General features: G+C 33.0%; 2 protein-coding genes across 6 annotated transcripts in view; both read right to left on the minus strand.

The window, feature by feature from the left end:
• Positions 1–26,289, minus strand: part of LOC119638049 (proteoglycan Cow) — a 152,417-nt gene that overhangs the window by 74,204 nt on the left and 51,924 nt on the right. The gene's annotated exons all lie outside the window — the stretch shown is intronic.
• Positions 16,591–18,516, minus strand: LOC119638051 (40S ribosomal protein S26-like). Its single transcript, XM_038034646.1, has one exon. It carries the CDS (start codon positions 17,123–17,125, stop codon positions 16,847–16,849), a length of 279 nt encoding a protein of 92 aa, XP_037890574.1. The 5' UTR covers positions 17,126–18,516; the 3' UTR covers positions 16,591–16,846.

The following is a 26,289-nucleotide window of genomic DNA, read 5'->3' on the forward strand; positions in this document are numbered from 1 at the left end:
GCAGCTTCATGAGGCGCCTGCGAATGCTCATTTGGGTTTTCCTACTTTAGGGAATTTATTATTACGAAAATTACTTAGCTGATGTTAACTGGATTTGGGATTTTCGTAACAATATTATATAATTACATTCTGGAACTTGAAGTGTTGCCACATTTCCGAAAAAAAACAACTATTACGTTATGTCATTCAGCAAAGGTGTGAGTAGTAGCTAAATTTATGAAGGGAATGGAATCATACAGACATAACTGAAAAGTTCATAATAATTAAGATTATAAGACATTTGTAGCGCTTTCGATTCGAGGCGAGGCGAAAAGAGTTACAAAAATTTCTTAATTTCATTGAACATTCGATAAACACTACGAATTTCATTCATTCGATAATCACACTAACTTGAATACAATATTCCCCTGCATTGATTTGGGGTAAACTTGAGAATACTGGCAGCAAATGTGTCACGCTGATCATTTTTAATACAAATAATGGCTAATTTTGTTTTTTCTTCAAATTATTGACTACTTTATGGCAGTGAAAATAGTAAAAAATGTTGCCTACATTGCAGGTGCACTAAAGTATCTATCTTTTTCAATTTAATCATTTATCCAAAAAAAAAAAAAAAAAGCAAAAGTCTTTGCTTTAATTAAAGTTTTAAGAAACAATAATAAAAAAATGTTGATTACTTTGCGGTTTCTTTAATAAAGAGATGATTTCACCACTAACCCAATTTATTTCATTCTACTTTAAATGTTTTACTTTCAATACACAAAACGGATCAGCTAACAAATATGTGCGCACACAATTATTAGCTGACATATGCCAGCATAAACATTATTAAGACAGTAAATAAACTAAGTTAATAAAAACAAAAGCAAGCAGGCAAGCAAGCAAGCAAGCAAGTGCATAAACCGCAAGGGAAAAAATCGGAGTAAAAATGTATACAAAAAAACAGTATGAAGTTAGAAAAAACAAAAAGTAAGACAAATGATTGCTGCACTGCAGCAAAAATTGCACACAAAAACAACAAAGCAAATGAAAAGAAGTAAATACAAAATACATAATGCACACACAGTCCTAGTACAGATTCAGTCAGTCGTCATTGTAATGACAATAATCTTCGTAGTCATGATTATTGTGTAAGCATGACGTCGTTTGTGTGTATGAAAAAAGAAAAACAAAAACAAAAAAAAAATTGTACTTTTGCTATATTTTCTACAACAGTTATACAAAGGGAGAAAGCGAGTATAAAGCATTACAATCAATTGTTTTGCGATGCTGCTCTGCACTAGAAAAACGAAAAAAAAAAAAAATGAAGCAAAGGAACGAAGGGAGGTTTAAAGGAGATCTAAACGAACGAACAGTCAGTAGTCGAACAGATAGATACCGAAATGATGGCGAAAACGTAAAGAAATGGAACACCCGGGGTAAAGGGGAATGACACACATACTTACTTACACCCTATTTATTTAGTTTAGTTTACAGTTGAATACCTCTTATGGTAGACAGATGTAATATAGATGAAAAATGACGGGCAATAATGCTGTTAGCATTTCTTTAAGTTTTTTTCTTATTATTTTTTTTTCTTATTATTCATTGTTTTTCTTCTTTGAGAGACTTATGGAAAGCGTTTTGTTTTGGTATCTTTTCTCAATCTTGCAACTTGTTCATTCATTTGTTTTTTTATACATTGTAGCAACAATAATAGAGCTGCTTGCTTTACTGATGATGATGCGTTACGTGTAGTTGTTTGTTTGCCATTGCTTTTCGCAGTTTCACGTTTTTTCATAGAGTTACGAAAAAGTTTTTTTTTTTAATTTCTTTCCGATTTTCTTTTCTTTCTTTTTTTTTTTTTTGTCAATTTTAGAAAACACTTTTGCTTTCTTTTCACTAATGCAAAATAATGCTTGCATTTCGTTTTGTTAGCGAATGAATGCATTCACTTCAACTACACTTTGATCACGTATTGCCATTTGTCGCTGCTTTATTTGACGAAACAAATTATTGCGAAGAATTTCTTAATCTACTAATATTGTACAATCGTATTATTTATTGTATTCGTAATCGTCATTATCACATTCATCATCATTACCGCCAACATCACCACCACCGTCATCATCATCATCATCATCATCATCATTACAATTATCTTAGTATGGGTATTACAATTATTATGATTATTGCTTCCATTATATTGTTTTTCTTTCGGATGATTGCCGTGCAGAGTCATTTATTTTTATGTCATACGACCGACTGCATGTATATTACATGAAATAATCCCAAAAAACTGTTTCGTTTTTAATAGCATAGTTTTCCGAGTTTTAATAATAAATGTCAGAAATTAAACAATTTTTTAACATCGCGGACGTTACGCAATTTTGAAGAGTATTTGAGTTTTTTAAATTAAAATTCGTTCATAGCCGAATTTGAGGTAACCCCTATTGAGGTAAAAACATCGAAAACGATTATGTCAATTTTGACTTCCCAAGGTTCCATTATATAGAGAACAATAGCCAATTATGGATTAATATTCAGAAGACATTGCTTTTAGAGTCTGGCAAGAGTTTCTGTAATTCATGTCTTATGTCTCGGCCTCAATACACATCTAAATTTTAAGTATTTAAGCTAACTACTTTTTCTTACAAGTGTATCGCACTCATTTTTAATTTTAGCCGTAGCCGTTCTATAAAAAACATTAACATTGTTAGTGTAACTTTTTAACGCAGACAAACAAATGTACAGTGAAAACTTTTTCCATTGCTTTGCCTTCTCGTAATTGCAAAAGGAGGAATGAGCATGTAATACAGTTGTACCTATGACAAAAAACTTCATTTCATTCGCAGCTGAATGATATCATTTGTCATATACGTGTGAATGAATTCGCTTTTTATTAAATTTCGCGTTTATCAAACCCGAATTCCTAGATGTTGAAGGAAAAAACTACATTTCAATAGCAGCTAAATGATATTATTTTTCATATGCGCATCTCAGCCAAACCCGATTGTTATAAAAGAAAATTTTCCTTTTATCTATTGTGATACGCTTTTAATTTACTCGATTTTCTTTTCATTCTTCCATATAAATTGTGCCCAAACGAAACTGGTCATGATGTATATATATATATATATATATATATATATATGAAGCCAAGTATGAGTGATGTTTTTTATATTCATCAATCCAACACAGGTCGCTATAGTAACATTTTTAGCCTGATTTTTTATTTCATAATATAAACATAAAAGTAGTTAACGAACCTGCGATGAAATGCAAGGTTTGGATTATCAATATTTAAGTTATTCAAAAAAAAAGAAAAAAAATTTGGTAAACTGATCACATTCAGCGCAAACGCTGCTCGTCATTGTGTGTGCAATTATGTGCCAATATATCTACAAATATTCACTTTTTACTTATGATGGATGTTTTGTTCGATGGCCAATTCAGCTCAAACTTGAAAAGCGAAGTATAAGCGAAGTCGTAACAAACTTTCGGTTCAAATCTGAACGGTCATCTAATACTATAAGTGATATAATATATATTAAGTCTGGTCGATTGCATGCATAGTCCAATAAATAAGATATATTCCGATGTGATTACACCTACCAAATCAGATAAATTTTCGATATAATTCCGAATGCTATTTATATATCGAGGAAATCGCAGCAAAGCGATGTAGGGCAAGTAATGGCAAATGGCTCCGTCTGATGTTACTATTTAAATCAAATACTTGGTGCTGCACGCGGCACATGGCGTCACTTTCAAAAACAATAAAAAAACGTAAAAAAAAAAAACTATAGTGACTATATATAGCGTCGCCCTACATTTATGCATAGGACGACTTTTCAGAAAAAGGTCTGAGATATGAGAAGTGACCGAAATCATAGTACCGTCCGAACCATTTTCAATAGCCTACGTCCTTCGTCCGAAAATCATGTCATTGTACCAAATTTCACTGAAATATCTCAAAAATTGTGGGCTTCAGGCTGGACACAAGTAATCAAGACCGGCCGACATGCAGACAAGCTTAGATTGAGAATGTCGTTCTGATTCGATCGATCCAATAAAAGGTGACTTCATACCAAAGTCCTATTGGGTGTTGCACACATCCGCACAAACTTAATATATATATACTCTTGTGCCATAAATGGTGTAGGGTATAATAAATGTGAAACTAAATCCTCAGCGTTATGGCTCATCGTTATGGTTGTAGTTAACAAAAAAAAAAAAAAAAAAAACTGCGAAATTCACAAGTACTAACTCTGTGTCCGGAATTAACATGGACTTATTTGTTATTGTTTTAATAACTTGCGATAAAAATAGCAAATAATTTTTATGAATATTTTTATTTATGTTATCAGCACAAACTACTAATGGTCGTCTAATGTTGTTGTTTTGACGTCTTTATTTCCGTAAATCGACAGCTTAATCACTGTTTTGATTCATGTTTTGGTGATTAGTTTTTATTTGTACCAAGTGTGTAACAATCTCTCTCTTTCTCTCTCTTTCTCTCTCTCTCTCTCTCCCTCTTAGTTAAGTAAATTTAAGCGATAGTAAAGCAGATAGAATTATATAGGAATGCTTAACAACAAACAATTTTCCTTGACCGTAGCCGAGTAAATAATAGTTCAAATCTCATTACAGTTTGACCGCACTATAGTCAGTGCTTATATTGATTCGACATACATTTACTAGCCCGTGGCTACTTCCAATCTGCTTTTCTCCTTCTCCACTTCTTTTTGATTACCACCGCATTCTTTACATGTTTAGGAGGGAGCACAAGCTGATTGATTGGCCATAATAGAAAAAAAAAGAGAAGAAATATGCTGTAAACAAACAAATACATAAAACACACTATGTATATTATTATAGTCGGGCGACGCCGACCATTATACACCCTACACCACTCCGCCTAATACAGTTATTCACTCACATTTAGGTAATGATACATCAAAACGTACACATTATTTTCATGTAAAGCCATCATGTTCATGAAAGCCCGCATATTGGAATTCTCTTCATGCAAGATGATGATTTCCTCTTCATACAAGAGTTTGAGTTTTGTGATAACTGCTATATGAGTGGGAGTCCAAAAAAATAATAGACCTATGTGATCCAAATTTCCTGCCTTTACAAAAATAAATGGACAGACAGACGAACGGATGGGCATGCTTAGGCTGATTTAGAAAATGATTCTAAATAGATTTGTAAAAGGTGGGTCTAACTTAATCCCTTCTGGGTGTTACATACGTCTGCACTAACTTAATATACGCTGTACCACAAGTGGGTAGGTAGGGTATAATAAATCAACATAATAAATTAAATGTGGAAAAAATTATATTTATTTCATAAATTCGTACAGAATATCTGATACGCGCCTTGTTTTCCTTATACCCATCGATTAATAATTTAAGGTAGCTGTAGCTTTACTTTTCATTTGCTGCTTAATTCATTGAAAGTAAACGATGGCAACAAGAGCGATAATGAGAGTCTTGTATAAATAAAATGAAGGCGATTATTGTATGCAGCTATTCTCAACGACGTCGATAGTTATTTAAAAGGGAGACGACGAAAGGATTTTGTATTCATTTTTACCCATTTTTAATGTTAATAATTGTCAGTCCGCGTTTAGGGCACCGAAAGTTCCTCTATTATCTGTCAGCGCGAATTATGTAATCGTTTTAGTCACGCCCATCGACCTCTATCTATCTATCTATCGATCTTCATTATTTGATTTTTTTTTTCTAGCGGAATACGAAAATTTTATTTACTCCAATGAAGAAGTAAAGAAAAACAATTTTTTTTTCGAATAATTTAATAATAATAAAGAAATAATTGATTCTTCTCTTGTCTTGATTATTCGATTTGTGTGCGTGTGTGTATAATAAATTTTACTTTAAATTGCAGAATTAAAGGTTTATACATAAACACATATACACAAATACAAATTTTCAATATTCAGAGAGAAATTGTTTTCTTTTTTTTTTCCACATTTTCAAAACACAAAAGCCGAACGAGATTAAATGTGATCAACACAAAGGAGATACGAAATTAAGAAGTAAATGCTTTATTGAAACTGAAAAATAGAGAAAAGCAATGTATTCATAGTAAGCAGCAGATGACGATAACAGCAACCAACCGGAGCGGAGAAGATGAAAACCAACATATACATATGTATATATATATATATATATAAGTAAGGAAAACAATACATATATGAGAGTGTACATGATGTTGACACATAACATAACAATAGGAAAGAACACATACGAGGAGAGGGTCAATTGCAAGAAAATAAATGGTCATACACAATATACACAATATATACAATAAATAGTGGTGACAACACTACAATTCAGGAACCAAGACATGTGTTCGGTCGATTGTCTTTAAGCAAGCAAGCAAGCAAGCAAACAAGCAGTGCAAAATGGAAACCATATCCATACGACATTATAGACTTAGGTTTTTTCCTTGATGGGTTTTTGTTTTCATTCTTATTTCCCTTCCATACACATAGCATATGCAGAATATTCGAAAAAAAAAAAAAAAAAGAAAATGAAAATAAAAATTTTCTTAAAGTGCGTACGCCAGCATTTGACTCACTGAATAAATTTTAGTATGCATTTATGTCTGATGGATTATTTACAAGTGCTCGTGCATATGAAAATAAACTGTAGGAAATTTCTATAAATGTAGCAGGTTTTCTTATTTTCTCTCTCTCTCTCTCTCTCTCTCTCTCTCTCTCTCTCTCTCGTGTGTGTGTGTGTGTTCTTAGAAATCTATTTAAATATTTAAGCAATTGTGCATATGTTACCACTCGCACACAACGTAGTTCATGTTTTAGTTCTTAAATGTGTTGTCCGGAGACGCTTGAAATAGTAAGAGAGAACAACGATACAGCATTCAGCATTTGTAGTGAATTTTGTGTCCTAGTTTTCGTTTTTTAATTCTTCCCCAACCTCCTCTACCCCATCCCAACACTCTTTTCTTTTTGCATATTTATGAGGACATTGTTATTTTCTTTCTTTCTTTTTTTTAAAGAAATGAAAAATGTTCTCAATACAAAGTTTAGTATTTAAGTAAATGTCAAATGATAATAATAATGATAAATAAAAATTATAAGCGTACATGTGAATTATGTATAAGATGCTGACCAGGGGGGGGGTTATCGGCATATGGCTCTTAATACTATTGAAATCATTTTTGCATCGAAGCTGTCCGTGTATTTTTTCCTATCCTTAGCTGCTGGATGCCTGTGACAAGTTAAAGGATTCAAAGCTTTTTTTTTTCTTTTTCTCTTTTTCTAAATAGTTACGAGCAAGCTTTAACACGCACACTCTGATTTATTGTTCGTAGTGTTTCGTACTGTTGATCAATAATTCCCGGAATTCAATAAGAAAAAATCGTTATTTTCCAAAATCGATCTTATTTATCGATATATGTCCCATTCAAGCTTGGTACAGTGGATCCGTCCAATGCTTCTCGTAACATTTCGATAGTTGTTCATAGGATTAGACTACCATAGTCTGATTGTTGCGTCAAAATCTTTCTAACTGGGGATCACTTCTAAGGTTTCTTTCCAGGTAGGTAATAATTGTTGGGACGATGCTCTATCCATTGAGAAAACAACAAAATACTGAATACATCGCCTGTTAGTAGCTCTAGAAATAATTTTCAGAATTTTTTTTAACACAACTGCATGCCTCGTTTGATATCAGTAAATCAAAATGCGGCCTCGATTAATATCAGTAAACCAACAACAAATTACTGTTTTCAACACAGAATAGTTGCTTTAGAGCTTTTCAAGCCAATGCCAAGTTGAAATGGCAGTTTGCCCCCATGAAAAACCAATGGTTAGTCGCCACACAAAATCCGAATTTGTTTCTCTTTTCTTTGAAAGTAACCAAAATAGCATCTTTCGAAGCATAGAGTGCGCGTAAACAAATGATTGAAATAGTGCGACATATTGACAGGAGTCGTTTGGCAACTATGACTTTCTAACAATAATTGAGATTTTTTTTTTTTTTTTTTTTTTTTTTTTTTTTTGTCAAAAAAGCCATTTATGTGTCACTCATTATGGGTTATTACGGTAGCGATAGATTGTGAATTAAACATGTATTAGTGCGATTAAAAACAGGAAGACAGTTACGTTTAAAAGGAAAACTTCAATATCCGTTTGTTACCTAATCTCTACTTCTCGTTGCTATATAAACGCTCTTGTAACTCTTCTGGTCTGCTTGCATGTGTACAACCACTCTAACTTAAAATCGTACAAGTGCCTTCCACTGAGAACTTCATGAAGACACACAGCGGACATACTTAATAATGAATTGGCATAATGGGCCAATGGGCCAACGGCTTGGAAGAGAGCATCTTCATCGCTTTCATCTAAATACCGAAGCAAATAACAGCGATCCGCGAGGTTACTGTAAAGTCTAATCGAAGTAAATCAAGAATTCAAGTTAAGAATGCAGTTATGTTCAGCATATAAAACTTCGACGAGCACACATTAGAGTAAAGCGTTGAGTTAAAAGCTTCCTAGTTTTAATTAAAGTTGCGTAAGTCGAAGTGTTTTCGCGCTGCTTTGATCACCGTCAACATAGGTGGTTAATACTGTTAACCAAAAGTAAAGTAATTTCATTCGCTTATGGGTTTTCCCAAGGTGTGCACTTGAACAGCGGAATTTCCGAAGCTTTCACTTCGAAGAAACGAAGTATTCCTGCTATTTCGGGAGCAAGATAAGTAAAGCTTTGTCCGTACCGTTTTAGCTCGCTGAAGGTTGGTTTATTGTTTTTTTTTTTTTTTTTGGTAACAGCTTGGTATGGACGTGATCGAAGGGGGCAATTTAAATAAGGCATAATTCCTGCTTCCTGGTATTACTGCCGACAAGGTTTTGCAAACTTGTCTTCAAGTTTAACTTAACCAAGAATCGCAAGTTTCTATGTACATTGTCCATCCAACAAGAAATATAAATGTTGCAGTAAGTAATAATATGATTGCCAATGCCAATTGTCGGGAGGATAAGAGAACAAGTAAGCCACCAATGCGCCCTTTTTATATTCCTTACTTCCGCCGGAGCGTAAATGTTTAAGGGAATGTGCTTGAAATCAATCCGAGAATCGGTGAAACGGTCAGTAAACCTAGAGAGTCAGTCTCACAATAATATAATAACTAGGTCCATATCAGCAAAATTATAGGGAATCACGGATAAAAAACCTACATCGTATGTAAAATAAACGAATCATAATGAATTGGAATCTTAATGGAAATATAATATGCTTGTGACATACTTGTGGTTTTACTTGCCCGGATTATGCCAAGTTTTTTTCTTAGAAGCACTCTAGAAATTACCTCTTGTTCCACGAGTCTTCACTTCAAATTTAGCAGTCATAAAACCTCCAATAGAAGATGGGCGAAATCATATAGGGGAACAATCGGAAGTTTTATATTTGAATTGGTTCTACCTGATTCGTCCATCAGATGTTGAATAGATCTTTACATATTTATCAGAAATAATTTTACACTTGGACGGCAATGTGAAAAAATACAAAGATTAGTTTCTTTCCAAAAGACCTATTAAATCACTGAAAAAACCAATACTCCCCTCAACTTATCTATATATTATATATAAAACTTAAAATCACATTTTACTAACATCATCTTATAGAAAAGTCAAGTTTAGAAATATTTCTATCAAATGTTTTAAGTTTTTCTTCCCTCCCTCCCCCCCGTAAGAGATGAGCATATCAAATGAACATAAAATGAAAAGAGTAAAAGGAAACCGTCTGACCTCAATATTTGATGTGTTTATCGATTACACTAGAAGTGAATATACATGAAGCATATAAAAATGGCGGCCACAAGAATGTAATTTATCGAACATAAATAAGTTATAAAACTCTTAATTCACTTATATTTTTTCATATCTCAGCATAACATATCCTTTTTATACCCATCACTGACGGATGAGGTGTATATTCGTTTTGTCAAAACGTTTGTAACGCCCAGAAGGATGCATCAGAGCTCCTACGTAGTATATATATTCTTGATCACCATCAAATTTGAAATCGACTTAAGCATGTCCGGTTGTCCGTCTAACCGTTTGACCGTCTGTCCGTCTGCGTAAAGTCTGTTGTAAACATTCTCCTCCCCGCAGAAATGAAGCTATCAACTTCAAATTTGGCAGAAACATTTGCACGCAGATTGGTATTGAATATGGGCCAAATCGGTCGCAGGGCATGGCCATAGCCAGACCAGATAAACTGAGAACACCTCTGTTTTTCAAAAGGAATGAAAAATTTGTTTCTGCTCATTACTCGTAAACTACAGCAAATAATTGTATAAAAATTTGTACGCGTATTCTTTGGGCGATGCTGTTGCATTTGTGTACAAAAATGGAAAAATTGACCACGCCTACGGAATATTGGAGTGTATCAAAGTTAAATTGGTTTTTCAATATCTTTATAACGCACAGAAACAAGCTACAAAATCGCTCTAAATTCTTGTCCAGTTTCAAATTAGGAACGCACATAAACATGTCCGTCTATTCGTCTGTCCATCTGTGTGTTTGAGCAACTTTGTAGTATTTGTGGTAAACATTCTACCGTTAGCGAAAATGAAGATATCGGCTACAAGTTTGCAAAAGTATTTGGAGTTGACCTAAACTTGTCAAAGGACGCGCGTACAACGCCCACAAAAATTTTTATTTTGAAAATAGAAAAAGTTAGCTGCGCCCGAGCTCCTCATTATAGACAATAAAAATTTTTTTCTTTTTCTTCTTTTGTCTTCTTTTGGGGTAAAAGGTGGTGGGTATAAAAGATTCGGTCTTGGGCGGATTTAATTTTCTTACTTGCTATAAAATATTATGGTAAGCGTTGCTTTCAATCGAATTTTCTTTCCTACACGTTTGAAAAAACATGTTGAAAAATTGGAAATTTCAACGGAGTATGTATATGTATACATATATATATATATATATATATATATATATATGTAGCCTATATATGTTCCCTAACTAAATGGCACAACACAATATTAAGAGTTTAAAAGTTTTTGACAAAGTGAAAAAGGCAAAGATTACGTTATAATCTTAAATGAAACAAGAAAACTTATCCCACTCCTTTAGAAAAACGACAATTATTCATCTAATCTAAGGTCTTAATTGAAGCCGCATAATATGATAAGAATTTAAGAGAGAAAAGTATAAGTGAAGGAAAAGCCGTTAGGAGAGAAATTATCAAGATTGAAATGTGTAAGGCAATCTTAGGTGAACGCTCGATGTAACATGGCAACCATGCAGATTTGTCACACAATAACTCACCTCATGGCATAAAAGTTAAAAAATGAAAAGTTTAGCATACTGTGACGGCTTTTAAAATTTCTAATTACTATCAAAGGCTGCGCTGTTCAAGTATATATATCTTATGAAATGTACATCAAATGATTGGTCGCAGTAATACCGCAAAAATGTGGATACGCAAAATTGTTCCCTTCGTCTATAACGCCGAGAAATATGCATCACTGTAAGATTCTACGTAGATTTAAATCCATTCCGTTCGTTTTTTGCACACCTTCAAAAATTAAGGGAGTACGCTGAACTATCGCATTGCTAAGCACAAATAGATCAAAAATGTGGTACAAATATGTCCAAGGGTCTTCCAAAAAGCCGCTTCCAGGCGGGCAACTAACCCGCTCACGCTTAGCTTTATTTACTCTGCTACTCTCTCTATAGGGGATGTCGTATAAACTAACCTACAACGAACAGCTAGTTACTAACTAAGAAAGACACGCCTTTAAAAGAAAATGGCTCTTCTTTTCCTTGCTCTTTTTGATCTTTGATCACTTTTAAAGGCGGTCTGTGCCCTTGATTGGCTATAAATTATTTTTTCAATATTAGAAAATTGAAAGTATTTTAATCAAAAGTTTACATTGAATGCTCGACATTCAAGTCGATACAGTAGAATTAACTATATATCAAAGCCGTAGAAATACTGACATTATTTGGTTCGGTACAATGTGCATTGCTTAACAGCAAATGGTCGCTGACTGCAAAAAAGAGCTATCTTATCTCTCTCGCGATTATTTTGCCGTAAACGTAAATGAAGTGATGATCGATTGGAATTTTCTCATTACCCTTTCGCTATATCGAATTCCAATTTAAAGTGTCGGCTGGAGTTAAGGAAACTCTCGATTAAGATATCACATCATATAGTTGTTTGTAAAATCTGCAAAAACATATTTATTTTCATATAATTCCTTAATTTCGTACCTTCCGTTGCAGTAGCATTTATTTAGTTGTGTTTATTGTGAAAGTTAAGACACTGACAGCAATTAAAATGTAAAATGTCAAATTTTGCAAAATCTGTACATTTGTGCTTACACAAAAGCCTCTTAACAATTTAATTTAAACTGTTCTTAAAAACAAACTTGAAACATGTAAGAAAGAAAAGAGACAACTTGCCACTCTCGGTAATGAAACATTTAAAGTGAACTGTAACAGCATCGCTGTGTAAATTGTCGACCACACACACACATACATACATACATACATACATACATACATACAATATATCTATATATATATATATATATGTAAATATTGTATATAATTAAATATTTCTACATATAATTATGTATGTATATAAATAAATATGATGCATTGTTTAACGAAGTTTTTCATTCTCTATATGTAGCCATCATAATGAATTTAAATTTTATAAATTATTATAATGGATCACAAAAAAGCAATTATGAAATATTTTCATGCGGTAAACGTAGCCCACATAAACGTGCCAATGCTTGTATAAATATTACACATATTTGTACATATATGCATATATATATATATACACGCATATATATATACTTAAATATTTAAATCCATACGCTTTAAAAACAAGAAGAAAAAAGAAAAAAAAAAGAGAAAAAAAATATATTTTTCAAAAACCACTGGAAAAGCTTTAGTAAAACTTTTACACTTGACTAAGTAGATACACATACGTACATACTCATTTGCATTTATTATATGAATACACACAAAATTGCGTATAAATGTGCGTGCTTACGGGTATAGTGCAAAGCTCAGTTGACTTGAATACTTGTAAAGAAAACAAGTAAACCATTTGCTTAAGTCTTTTTATTTTAATTTCTTTCGGTTTTTTTTTTTTTTTTTTCATATACCTATATATGTGCACATATTATAGACTCTATGGCATAACAGTTTACATGCAATTAATGCTGCCTGCCATGTAAATGTCGTTTCACCAAACACATACAAATACACACACACACGCATACAGACACGTGCACACATGCACGCATATACACTTATTTTTTCCTTCCCACACATATATAATCCCCATTACATACATGTTAAATACGTCTTTGTTTTCTATATTCATCGCTACAGTAGACAAATATCATAAATTTTTTATTGCATTTGTAACATTCAGGGATTTCAGGAAATCTTCATACATCAGATTTTTTGATGGTATTTCATTGCCTCTCTCAGTTCAGTCGCCTGTAGCTATATTATCGATATCCCAATATTCGCAATAAAGATTTGTGATGTGAGTTGACCAAGTGTAGAGTCGAACTTTATGATACGTCCTTGTGTCCTTCTCAAAATCAAAAGCGGCGAGTATTTTTCAGAAATTGAGAGTTTGCGGCATATTTCCGTTTCTCTTTTATGAATTGAGTTTACTCCTGAGTTCGTCTATAAAACCCAAAAAAAACCCCGGCTTTGTTTCATAAGTAAGTTGCTTAACTGAAGATATCACTCATGTTATTGCTCAGATCATTTATGAATAAAATATATGCTTAGATTCAGAAGTTGTTTTAACTTTTGAAATCATTCGCTTTGAAAAACCGATACATTTTGACTTAACTTTTTGATAAACATCTCCGAAATACTATCAGAAAGATCAATTGTAAAAGATTACTGTCTTCTTAAGGGATTAAATACAAGGCAGTATAATGCTGCTTAGCGTACGTCACTATGATTGCGCTTTCATTTCAAATATTCGATTGCGAAGGCTTGCAGTGAACCCGGGTTTCTTCAATTCGACTTCCATATCGAAGGGCTTGCTTTTGTTCGTTCGCCTGCTTCGCCAACTTAGGGCTCCATTACAGTTCCCGCGACAAAGGCGTGATCAGCTGAAATTAAAACGCGTTAACCTTCGCAATTTTGTTAAGTCATGAGAATTCCGAATTATATAAGCCGTGATTTCATGTAGGCGGAGTAAAGGACAAAAGTTGTTGATTATACTTGCCATGAAGTCTTCGTGATAAACCCCTGATTACTTTGGATAATAGAAACAAGAAAAGGGAAAACTCTTCGATCCCAAATTAATGAATAATTTTTTTTTTCTTTTTTGGAATCTATTGTTGTGAAGGAGTTTAAGAATTCGTTGTCTAAGGGATATTAAACAATTTCATTTGTTCTATGAAGTTTTTAGGATTTTTGATGGTTTCTTTTAAATTGTTGCTATTGTTACTAGCGAACAATTTTCAAGTCTTATTAACTGTTTAAAAGAAACAAAGTAGTGGTAGTGGTAGTGGTAGTAGGAACAGAAAAAAAAAAAAAAAGAAAAAGAAAAGAAAAAAGAAAATTCAAACTCAACCTCGTAGAACCTCGTATTACATCAAAGTTCATTTTTCCTTCCTTGTACTTAAATAATGAATAAATTCTGGTTTGGTATGGCAAGGGTGTGGTTAGGTTTAAGGTTGCGTCAGAGCATTTCCTTTCTTCTACATTTAGTTTGAAATTTTTAATGAGCTTCACACAAACTTGATATTTATCAAATGTTGTATATATAACGCAACACTTGCATCATATGTTTTATAATATGTGAATGCATTTACAACTACAATATAACAAAAATGGTCATACATGATATTATATATGTAGATATATCCATATAGCGTAGAAACTTTTAATAAGAATTTCATCCTTTTCAAACTTTTCTTATTTCGTATTATATGTGAAAAAAGAGAAAAAAAAGTTATTTCGTAGTTTGTTTTTTTTTTTTTTTTCATATAAATTTATCATTCACAACCCATCAAATTGCGTTTCGTGCAGAACGCAATTCATCTTGATTCATTTGCATGCAATGTGCGTTTTCCGTCTCTTTATATTGTCTTCACATCTTTCTTCTTTTCACACTTGCAAGCGATCTTCACGTTTTTTTTTTTGTTTGCTAATTCTTCTTCCGTTATATGTAATATAAAATGTACGTATATATATATGTTAGAGAAGAAAAAAAAAAGATAAGTAGTAAGAGCGTCACAATCTCCTCCTTAAGGTGAATTTCGGATACCACTCCTCATCTCAAGCAAATGCATAAAATTTTTGTAAACCTTTTTTGTTTTAATTCTACAATACAGCTTAAGGTTAAGGTGACTTCAAGGGGTATTTGCAAGAAATTTTTGGTTCGACATGGATTCGAGTATTTGTAGCAATTTAAGACTTATTATATTAATTTCTTCTATAACTTCTTGAAACTTCGTTTCTAAAATGTTGAGTGTTCTAAAGAGAGATCGAGAGCGAACTGGACTGGAGGTGTTATTGAAATGGCATAGTCCAAACGAAATTATGCCATAGTCCGGTCAGGCCTATAAAAGACGTAAGACTCCAAAATAATGCCCTTAGGTGTCCATCTCTTAGAAGTACATACATTTTCATATCAGTAGCACAGCATGTATTGTCGTGTGATATGTTGCAGTTTATTGCAGCTTGGTTTGAAGTGCTATTTAACCTTCAACACCCTCCCTTTCTGCTGCAATTTCTAATGCTATCTCTGCATATAAAAACATTTTAATAGCGTAGAGTGTCATAGATTAAGCAGGCGCTACTAACTTTGGCTATGTATGTGGAAGTAATGCAGTGTTCGACTTATAAAGTTTCCTCGTATTAGATATCCAAGTTATCAGTCAATGAATTGATTGGTAATGTTGCTTTTACCTAACTATCCGGAGCATGTAAATTCACAAAGGAAACGCGTATAGCTGGCGCGTCTAAAACTAAGCAAAGCATAACGTTACAAACCTTGTGGAGCAGGTCACAAACGTAAGAACAAAATTAATAATTTTCTCTTATCGCAATTTGCGTAGTAATGTTTCCTTTGAATTATATTAAATGTCAACGGCATGTAATTGGTAGCAAAGTGAAAGGCGTGTAAATCGAGAAACCGAAAAAAGAAATGAAAAATTGCCATCACTGCAATGACAATGCAGAGGAAAAGCGAAAGGAAGAAGGAGAGAGACAGAGACAGAAATAGACCATATTAAACGCATTCAAAGCAGAATGAAATTCTGATCATAAAAAAAGCTTTGAAAGAATTCCTACTTTACACAAACTCAGACATGTAGTCAGACGATTTGCAACATTAAAATGAAGTGACAGCTACAATAAGACTGAGATGTAAGAACAAAAACTCTTTAGACTTGAACTTGCGTGGAGGAGCGGAATTTGATAAATTCATTTTCATTTTCGATTACAAGGAATGACGAACGAATCCATGTGTGTTCCAAAATGCATGCATGCTTTTCCTTCAAAATTTTCTACGTTAAATCCAAATAGATAAAGATGTATGCACTTGGCGCCTTAACCTTTCTACTAAGAAACGTAAAAAGCTAGGCAGAAATCTGTGCCTTTTTGTAAAAAATGCAATTTTTCCTTTCTCCCGGCAGCTTCTTGCTTGGACAGCTTCTGAATCTTGAAAAGTAGCTATATGAGATCCTAGATTCTGATAATTTTCGTTATCGCCGGACTTTATTCACATTTGATAACTAGTAACTATTTTCTAGCTTGATTACGTGCCATGTCCTTGGGAAAAGTCCTTACGGGTTGCGTACGAATTCAACGGCCAGCTTTAAATCTATTTCCGATGACTTTAAAGTGAATGGCGCATGAAATGCAACAGTAAAGCTTAGCATAAAGCTTCGCCACTATATAAGTATCCCGAATGGAAGCTTCTGAAATATCTCGCACAGCGGCAGCTTCAACAATACTTCGAAACACAAATTTCTTAATGGCTTTATCTTTAGGCACGCGACGAGCACAATTGGTGCAACGTACTGCCTTCAGATGGTCTCTGTTATTCTTGCAGCGACCTCCATTACGGCGTTGCTTTGCCATTTTTATTCCGTAGTTGTTTCTTCCGCCGGAAGAAAAAAAAAGACCGTCAAATTTTTAGTTCTTTCCATCCACAAGTACTTCATTGCCTTTCATAGGTATAGTATTTCATTACTCATACCAATAGCTTCTTTTATTAATATATTGATGATGATTGATGTGGTAAGGATATGTAATCTGAAGATTTTCGCATGGAAAAGTGTTATCTAATAGGTTTTTTCATCTCTTGAAAATTCTGCTAATCCTTAACGAAACATAATTAGTTGAATTTAATAAATAAAATTAAAAATAATAGCAAAAGTTGAAAATGTAACAAGACTTTATAATAAAGAATGAAAGTTAGCTCAGCGTCACCGTCAGTTAGCGCCAATCGCCAATCGCGTCAAAAGTATTGTTTTCAATGCGTTAGCAAATAGCACTACCGCAAAAACACACGTTAGCATGAGTGACAACAATCCAGGATATTTTTGCTCGTTTTAGTGACACCAATGAGAACAAATGGTTTTGCACAAGTGAATGGTTTCAATAAGTCCGCTTAAAAATTAAACGCAAAATTCATTCATTCATTGAAATTCGAATGTAGCATAATAACAAACCATTCAAGGCAATGACAGTTGCATGTAGTAATTCCGCACCAATTAATACGTCATCATCATCATCATCATTTGCATCAATTGACATAAAAGGTGCCATTCATTTTTCACCCGCCCCTTTTTATCTGAGATACTAATGAGACTACAGGACGGGCAGCAGCTAAGTAACTAATTTCAAATATAAATTGAATGATAATATAAGTAATAATTTCTCTTCAGTCAAAAAGTTTAATTCCCGCTTTATATTGCTTTTAAAATAAGCCCTTATGCATGTGCAGTCAAAGTAAACGACATCCTAACAAGAAAAAATTGCGTTGAGCTTAAATCGAATCCTTTTAATGGCTATCTATTTATTTGATTTGACTGTTTTTAATAAGTTGAACATTACAAAAATAGTCCTGCATGCTTCCATGTAAGCGTTAGCAGTCCTATTTTATATGCGTAATATATATACATATATATATGTATCAGCACTGGTAGCACAAATGAATAATGCTGGCACCTATGTGAACAGTGAATACGATGTTGAAGTTGTTATTATTGTGGCACATAAAGTTTCCCGCGTAACGCATCCAAACCGTAGCATACTAATTACAAAGCAGGCAGAGAAATTACATAAGAGCTTAATAAAATTACAATTACGCAAAGTCATATTTAAATCTCGTCTAATCTGTTGACGAGTTTCGCTCATGCGATAATGAGAGAGAGAAAACATTACAGAAAAATTAATAGTTTGAGGTGGAGAGATGGCCACACGGTCCTAATCTATCTAAACCGAGCTCACTACACACACACACACACACACACGCACACACATAGACACAGAATAACGAACCTATGTAGTTCATTGGAATTCCTATATATTCAACACTTTTGATATATCCCCTTGGAGAAGGAAAAAAACGTAACGTAGTCTGTGAAATCACGATACATAAGACACGTTTTTTACGCTACTCTTTATGTTTCAATGCCTGTCATTGGTCGCAAGTCGAAATTGTCGTCCATTGTTAACACACTTTATAATGCGATCACGCCCATTTATGCTTGAAAATGTACTGATCAAGTTCGAGGTCATCCCTCTCATACGTATACTCTCGTATCCTTTAGATGCTAAATTTTAGTCTTTTGCCTGCTGTGCGTCGTTTTACATATAAAATACATGCTGAGCTTGGACTTTTTTTTTTTTTGTTAACCGTTAGGTTGTTATCTTTGCAGACAAACGAACTCGACTATTATCACTTTTTGAGGTCGCCTAGGGCACACATCTAATGAGTTTATACACATTTTACTTAAAATTTTTTTTATTATTATTTTTTTTTTTAATTCTCCTTTTTAGATCCACTTATACACAATGGAAATAATTTGCTTGATATAAGCTTACATTGCCATTGAACAAGTCATGTTAAACGCATAGAGAACGGTTTCCGTAGCATCCAGTGCCTTTTGTTGTTTGGTAAGTGCAAAATCCTTCATTTCACAAATTTTCTTCTCTTTTTTAACTTAAGAACTTAAGAAAGTAATATTCTGAACAAAGTTTTGAAATATGATTTTAAAAAACTGATAAACATATGAATAATGAAAATATTCTTGACAGACTTTATTTACTCGCATGGCATGTGTTGTTATACCTTACGATGGTAAGGTACCTTTCTATAATTTAACATTTTCCATTAGAGATATATTTATATATAAATAGAGATCAGATCTAATGTTTGAAATATTTCCTAAAAAAAAGTATTAAATAATTAATTAGGTTAATGAAAAGCATTAAATTTACATAATTAAGGACTTGAGCAAAACAAAAAAGGAAAAAAAAGACACTTTTTACCCATTAAACGGTATGAAGCGAATAAAAATGATAAAATTGATTGAAGAGAAAAAATTTGAAATAAAAGTTTTTAGTGAAGGGAAAAGTTATTTTATGCTTCTCTCGATCTTTTTTTTTGTTTTTTTTTTTAGAAAAAAAGTTTCCAATTAAAAACTCTTTAATTGCAATTCTCTTCAAAACGTACGAACAATGTGATATATACGCATATGCATTACATATATATATATATATATATGTATGGAAACATTTAGAAAAAGTTTATTAAAAAAATATATCGATACTAGAGCGAACGAACACAAGTTTGAATATAAAATTAGAAAAAGTAAGAATTCAACTAAAGATAATTTAGTGCATTTACATATAAGCAAATATTTTTTTTTGCGGAGTGAAAGTGCAAAATGCAAGAGTTTGTGAAAATGCACACCAACGATGTTTCAAATCCACCTATATTTTGCACAGGAAAACTTTCAGATATCATATGAAAAATGTTGTTTGCTGTTTGAGTGTATATGGTTGAGTTGCTTACACATCCATATCTACATATCTACATATATATATATATATATTTATTTATAGGTTTCGTTGTATGTATACATAAACAACTCATTTATCAAGGTTGCTGCTATGCTTGTCACTTTATATGCTATCGTTACGGTTGTTGCTGTTGTTGCCTGCCTAGATAAACGTATGCAATATCATATTAATAGTCGTAGATATATAAACTCAACAAACATCGTGTACGTGTATAAATAAATAATTTCATCTGGCAAGTACGATGGCGGTTTATTAAAACTTTTACGGGCATAAGTTTCTTAAAGCGCAAACTGTGATCAAAAAATGTTGGGTATTTTTAAACAAAATTTCAGTTCTTCCTTCTCTTCATATTAAAGCACATCTTAAGATATTGCTTATCTCGGACGAGTACAGAAGTACACATATTTTAATTCAATTTCTGGAGGGAGAAGCAGCGATCATCTTTTCATATGCATGCAGATGCTCAAAAAGCTCTTCGATGTGCAAACTTAATTTTTGCAGCAGTCACATATATGCAGACAAATATGTTAGTTGTGGAATGAATTTTGTTAAATTGATTAGTCGAAAATCATTTCTAAACATTCCTGAATGAAATAGTGCCGTGTAACACAGTAAAGTTTGGTTTCTCTCTCCTTCTGTCTTTTCAAGTCACTCCCTGTTTCTCCCTTCCGGTCACTCTGTCACTCTCTCTCTCTCTTTCTCTCGACTTCTTTTCCTTTTAGCTTCACAGTTCACAAGGTTCCCATGTAATATCCCTTTTCGGCAGGACTTTAAGGATATATTCGAAAACCAATCAAAGAGTTTTTCCTTTTGTTTTTTTTTTTCATCTGAAATCGCTTGTGGCCGTTCCAGAGTTATACGAGTTTCATGACGAAGACTTTAATTTTTTTCCTTGTCCACTTGGAATGAAATCATAGCAAAGATAACTCTGAACTTGCATAACCTAATACAACTGTGAAGGTCATCGCGTTTTAATTTCAACTGATCAAGTCTTTGGCGGAAGAGCTGTAATAAGCGCCGAGGTTGTGAGGCAGATGAACGAACAAACGCAACCCCTTCGATATGGAAGTCGAATTGAAGAAACCCGGGTTCACTGCAAGCTTTCGCAATCGAATATTTGAAATGAAAACGCAATCATAGTGACGTACGCTAAACAGCATTATACTGCCTCGTATTTAGTCGCTTAAGAAGACAGTAATCTTTCCCAACTGGTCTTTTTGCTAGTATTTCGTAGAGGTTTATCAAAAAGTTTTTATGGATTTTGATCTGCTCGACGTGTGTCAAAACGTATCGGTTTTTCAAAGCGAATGATATCAAAAGTTAACAAACTTCTGAATCTTGGCATATATTTTATTAATAAATGATTTGTGCAATAACATGAGTAATATGTTCCCTTAAGCACCTTACTTAGGAAATAAAGTCTGGGTTTCTTAGTCTTTGTAGACGGGGTTTAGGGTGAACTGAACAGAATGCATAGAAGACAAACAAGAATATTTGTCTGCTTTAGCGATGAATATAGAAAACAAAGACGTATTAACATATATGTAATGGGGATTATACATGTAGATAAAGGAAAAAGTGTGTGTTTGCGAGAGTTTCAGAAGTGCGTGAGCATCCCTCGGCAATTTGCTTCTACAGCCGTTCGTGAAAAGCAACAGATTCTTGACCGCTACATTTCTAAAGAAGTATCTCGTATTTACCTTAAATATATTTCGTAAACTTTCTCCTCAATAAATCGTACTTTGATGCATTTTATCCCGAGAGAAAGTTAATCAAAAATGCTTTCGTGCACAGTTTTTTTTATATAATCGAGGTGTCTCTCTGGGCCCGCATGCCCACGAAAATCTCGCGATCATCCACAAAGGCTTTATACGATGCACGCACGCAGCTTATGTTAGTTAATTATATATGTGAATCTCATTAGACTTTGTTTTCAAAAGATCAGTTAACTTTCAATCTGAATTAACTAACTCAACTGCTGCGTCGACGTCTTCATGTGTAAGCCTCATAAAAATACATTTTGTCATATTTTTCCAAAAAAAAATAAAGTTATTTCCTTAACTTACAAGTTCATGATAAGTTCATCACACCACCAAGACCTTAAAAAGCAGTCTTACACACCGTTAAATTGTTCTCTTTATGTCATGTTTTTTTTTGCATCATTTTACCGTTTTCACATTATGAACTCTAAAAAATATTCAACAGTAAAAGCTACCTCCGGGAGAGGAAATTAAATCTAGTGCACACAATACTGCTGAAATTGAACTGAACGTAAAGAATGATATAAAAAAAAAAAAAACTTTGTATTATTTGCAAACGTCTCACTTCAATACAGTACTATTATAGACGCTTGACAAGGTGACGAGAGAGAACAGAAAGTGCAACTAGAAATGTTGCGACGTGACCTCAACAAATTGTTTGACAGGAAAAATTTCAAAAATATTTTCAATGCATTCACACAATACATTTAATATAAAACGTAAAGTATTAAGCGAACTCTTTAGTATATTGTTCAGCATTCCAAGTTAAAGAAGACTGAATGTATTATATTTGGTTATACGATCGAATCATTTATGACTTTATCTCAAAACTGTCAAAAAAGTCAAAAAAAGTAAAAACAAAAAAATTGAAATTTCAACTCTTTATAAGATTAGGTAGCAGCCACCGATATTTTCTTTATATTTGCACAGAGGCTATACAATCGACCAAAAGGATATACTTGGACATTGTAATCGCTATTCTCAGTTTATATTGTATGTACATGCACGTACTTACACCGACTTGGCTCCTCTTTAACCAGATACTAAAAGAATTTTTCATATCGACACGGATTGCGGTGAAGTAATTATTGATCTCTTGTTCAAAGTGTGTTTCTCAACTTCAATGGCACAGTTGATATTTTCACTTTTTTATGGAATGATGTCTTAGTTGTGACAACTAAAAAATGGCAATAAAGCGAAACTAAAAACTTACATTTAAGGCCCCTCCTACAATACTCTTTGCGGTATGGCCCCTACATCATGTTCCCTCTTTGTTAATGCTAAGCCTACTACATTGATCAAGAATGTATATATAATTTATAGGATTTCTGGAGCCATCTTTCGGGTATTGACGGTCGGTTTTAACCAAACCGACAACAACGGACACCAAAATAATAAATAGACTTCAGATCGTATTATATAATCAGGAGCAGCAAATAAATGTAAGATTGTTGCAGCTTAAACGAAATATTCACTCCTTACGTAATTTGGGCTTATTATCTAATTCCGGGCATTTTTTGATTTACATTCATATATTTCATAATCTCTATTTTGAAATGTTGTTATTGTTGTTGGTGAGATTATGTTAAACTTATACAACTTTTTGTTTGCACTTGATTTGTTAATCCTTATGTACGTCACAATGCTCAACAATGTATAGTTATCTTCAATAAGCGCTTATATGTATGCACATGAACATGCATTTACTTATTACACATACTGACATATATATATATATATATATATATATATATTTTCAATAATATACCAACAGAATGTTGAATCATGAAGGAACATGATTTATGATAGGGTTTCGCTTTCATTCTCATAAATTATATTGAAACAATGATAATAAAAGTGAAAATTAGACAAATTGAATATTTTTGCCCTAATAAATAATGAAAATCATTTGACGTTTATAACGATTCTTAGTTAAGGACAATTTCGTTTATTTAACTTATAAATGTTATGCATTTGTAAATAATACTTTTGTAATAATAGAAATTGCACAAACAACTCATCGTCGTATTGCAGTGGCTTGTATACATCGCATATTTATGCAAACATTTTCGTTTTTAAGATGATTCTTAACGAGTGGCTCTAGTAATTCGTAAATGCGTGCGTGCGTATATGTATGCATTTTCCAGCGTCTACCTCCCTTCAATGAATTACAAATACGAAAGTTCTATTCGTTAGGGCGTACTTTTCGTGTCCATCTACTCATCATTTCAAACAAACTAAATTATATATGTAAAAATTTTTGTGGCAACAAAGGCATTTTCCTCGATCCAAACGATGCCTTAAACCAATATCTGTCTCCCATGTATCTGTAATGTAATGTTTCTAAGATGTTGTTTGTATAGAGATGCTCCGAACGGCGTTATATTCATTTCGAAGACCAAATTGCTTGACATTTCAGAGTTCTCTCTTGATTCTTTCAAATTGAAGGACTTTAGCATCCGTAAGATGAACAGACGAAAAGGACTGATATCAGGTCTTGGTATCTAAACAGCTTAACAGCTTGAAAGCTCGTTCAATCCAATCTTGTGCCCATTGACATTTGTGACAAACTCTCTCAAGCTCTCTCATCGCCATTAATAGATATAGATATATATATATTTCTTAGTTTATTTGAAGCTTCGTTTATCTGATTTGTCATAGTCGTCGATCTCCTTATGTCAAAGTCTCTAATGTAAATTTTTGTATTAAAAAAAAAAAAAGAAGAAAAAAACTTAAGAACGGAATGGATAAACTAGTTCATCTCTCTTTCTCTCTGTTAGTCGGTACATAGAGATGTACTTCAAAAGGCCTACAATTACTTTTTCTCAAAATGAATTTGACATACATCTGCATGTCTTTTATAATTGTGTATGTGTATTGCGTATATATATATATATATATTTTACTGTCAATTTTCTCTAAATTATAGCTTGAGTGTGCATTGCAATTGACCTAAATTTTCTTTTTTTTTTTTTAAATTAAAGATCATTTACGTAAATATAATGAATTAAATGCAGTTTATTTAAAAATGCCGAAGACAAAAATTATATTATAATGGTAAATGTTTAAATATGCGTTTATGTTTATATGCACATAGTAGAACACATGTATATATTGTATATACATGTGTGCGATAGCAATTAGTACGGCCTAGAAATATCATAGTTTTTAAATAAATAAATAAAATTGTAAAATTGTTACAACAAGTAACACGCATATTTATACATATTTTAGAAGATAAAAATTAAAAAGAGAAATATGTTCGCCTTGGGCTATATAATGATTTTTTTTTTTTTTTTTTTACATCTAATAATCAAAGAATGACATGCACAAGTTTCGCTTTTGTTTTCGTTGAGAAGATTCCAAAATATTTATCAGATCGAACAAGTAAGAAAGTTATATACGACGAGGGACAAATCTCGCTTACCCACCACTATGTTGTTCGCATTCTACTCTTCAAGTTCTCTTTTTTTTGATACCCATATCGCTGAAAAGAAAAAATCAATCCACCAGGTCCGAGCTGTCTACCACAGCCATTTTAAAATTAACCCATTTTTAGGCAGATAATATATCTTCGTTTGAGGAGTGTACAAAATAGTTTTCTAATGTTTGCCTTACGATAACCATAACCATAATACTTTAAAAAAGAGAAAAAAATTAATTTTAATTATTCATAACTTTGTGTAGACAGGGCCGATTGGTTCCATCTTCGGACCTAGCAAGTAAAATGTCTCGCAAAGCAAATGTGGTATATTTCAAACTTCTAACTTGAGTAATTTCAAACTAACGAGTAAAAATTCCGAAATTTTTGTTAAAAAAAAACTCGGTTGCGTTCAGTTTACACTCCATTGCGCCCTTCTGCTCTGACCAATGTGATCCATTTTCAATATTAACCTGCGTGCAGAAACTTCCAATGGTTCTACGAAATTTGAAATTGATATTTTCATTTTTGCGGTCAGGAGAGTGCCAACAACACACATCATACGGACACACGGACGGACAGACATGTGCAAATTCAACTCAGGATTTCACGCTGATCAAGAATATATATGCTTTATAGGGTCTCTGAAGCATTTTTGCGATCAGGGCAGTGCCAACAACACACACCACACAGACGGACAGGCATGGCTAAATCAACTCAGGATTTCACGCTTACGTTTGGGTGTTACATATGTTATAGTAAAAACACCAGGTGAGTGCACCCCCATCTTATAGTGGCGTGTATAAAAAGAAAGATATATATATATATGTATTACATACATACATACAAAGGTTAAATGTGTTCGTCTATGCATTCTTGCGACTGTCAACCATTCTTGTAACCGTCACGATCGCAAAAATGGAGATAGACAGTTGAAATTTTGTGAAAGGGTACATTTTGTCCTTCTCACCGGTCGCAAGTCATTGGAGAAATGTAATAAGTTTTTTTCTTTCATTTTTCTTTTCTCCTTG

This window comes from Glossina fuscipes, unplaced genomic scaffold (assembly GCF_014805625.2).
Source record: "Glossina fuscipes isolate IAEA_lab_2018 unplaced genomic scaffold, Yale_Gfus_2 62, whole genome shotgun sequence".
In the NCBI taxonomy this organism is placed as follows: domain Eukaryota; kingdom Metazoa; phylum Arthropoda; class Insecta; order Diptera; family Glossinidae; genus Glossina; species Glossina fuscipes.

Bases quoted from the DNA above. Each gene is read 5' to 3' on its own strand.
- LOC119638051 (XM_038034646.1), bottom strand. From the start codon at position 17,125: ATGGCAAAGCAACGCCGTAATGGAGGTCGCTGCAAGAATAACAGAGAC.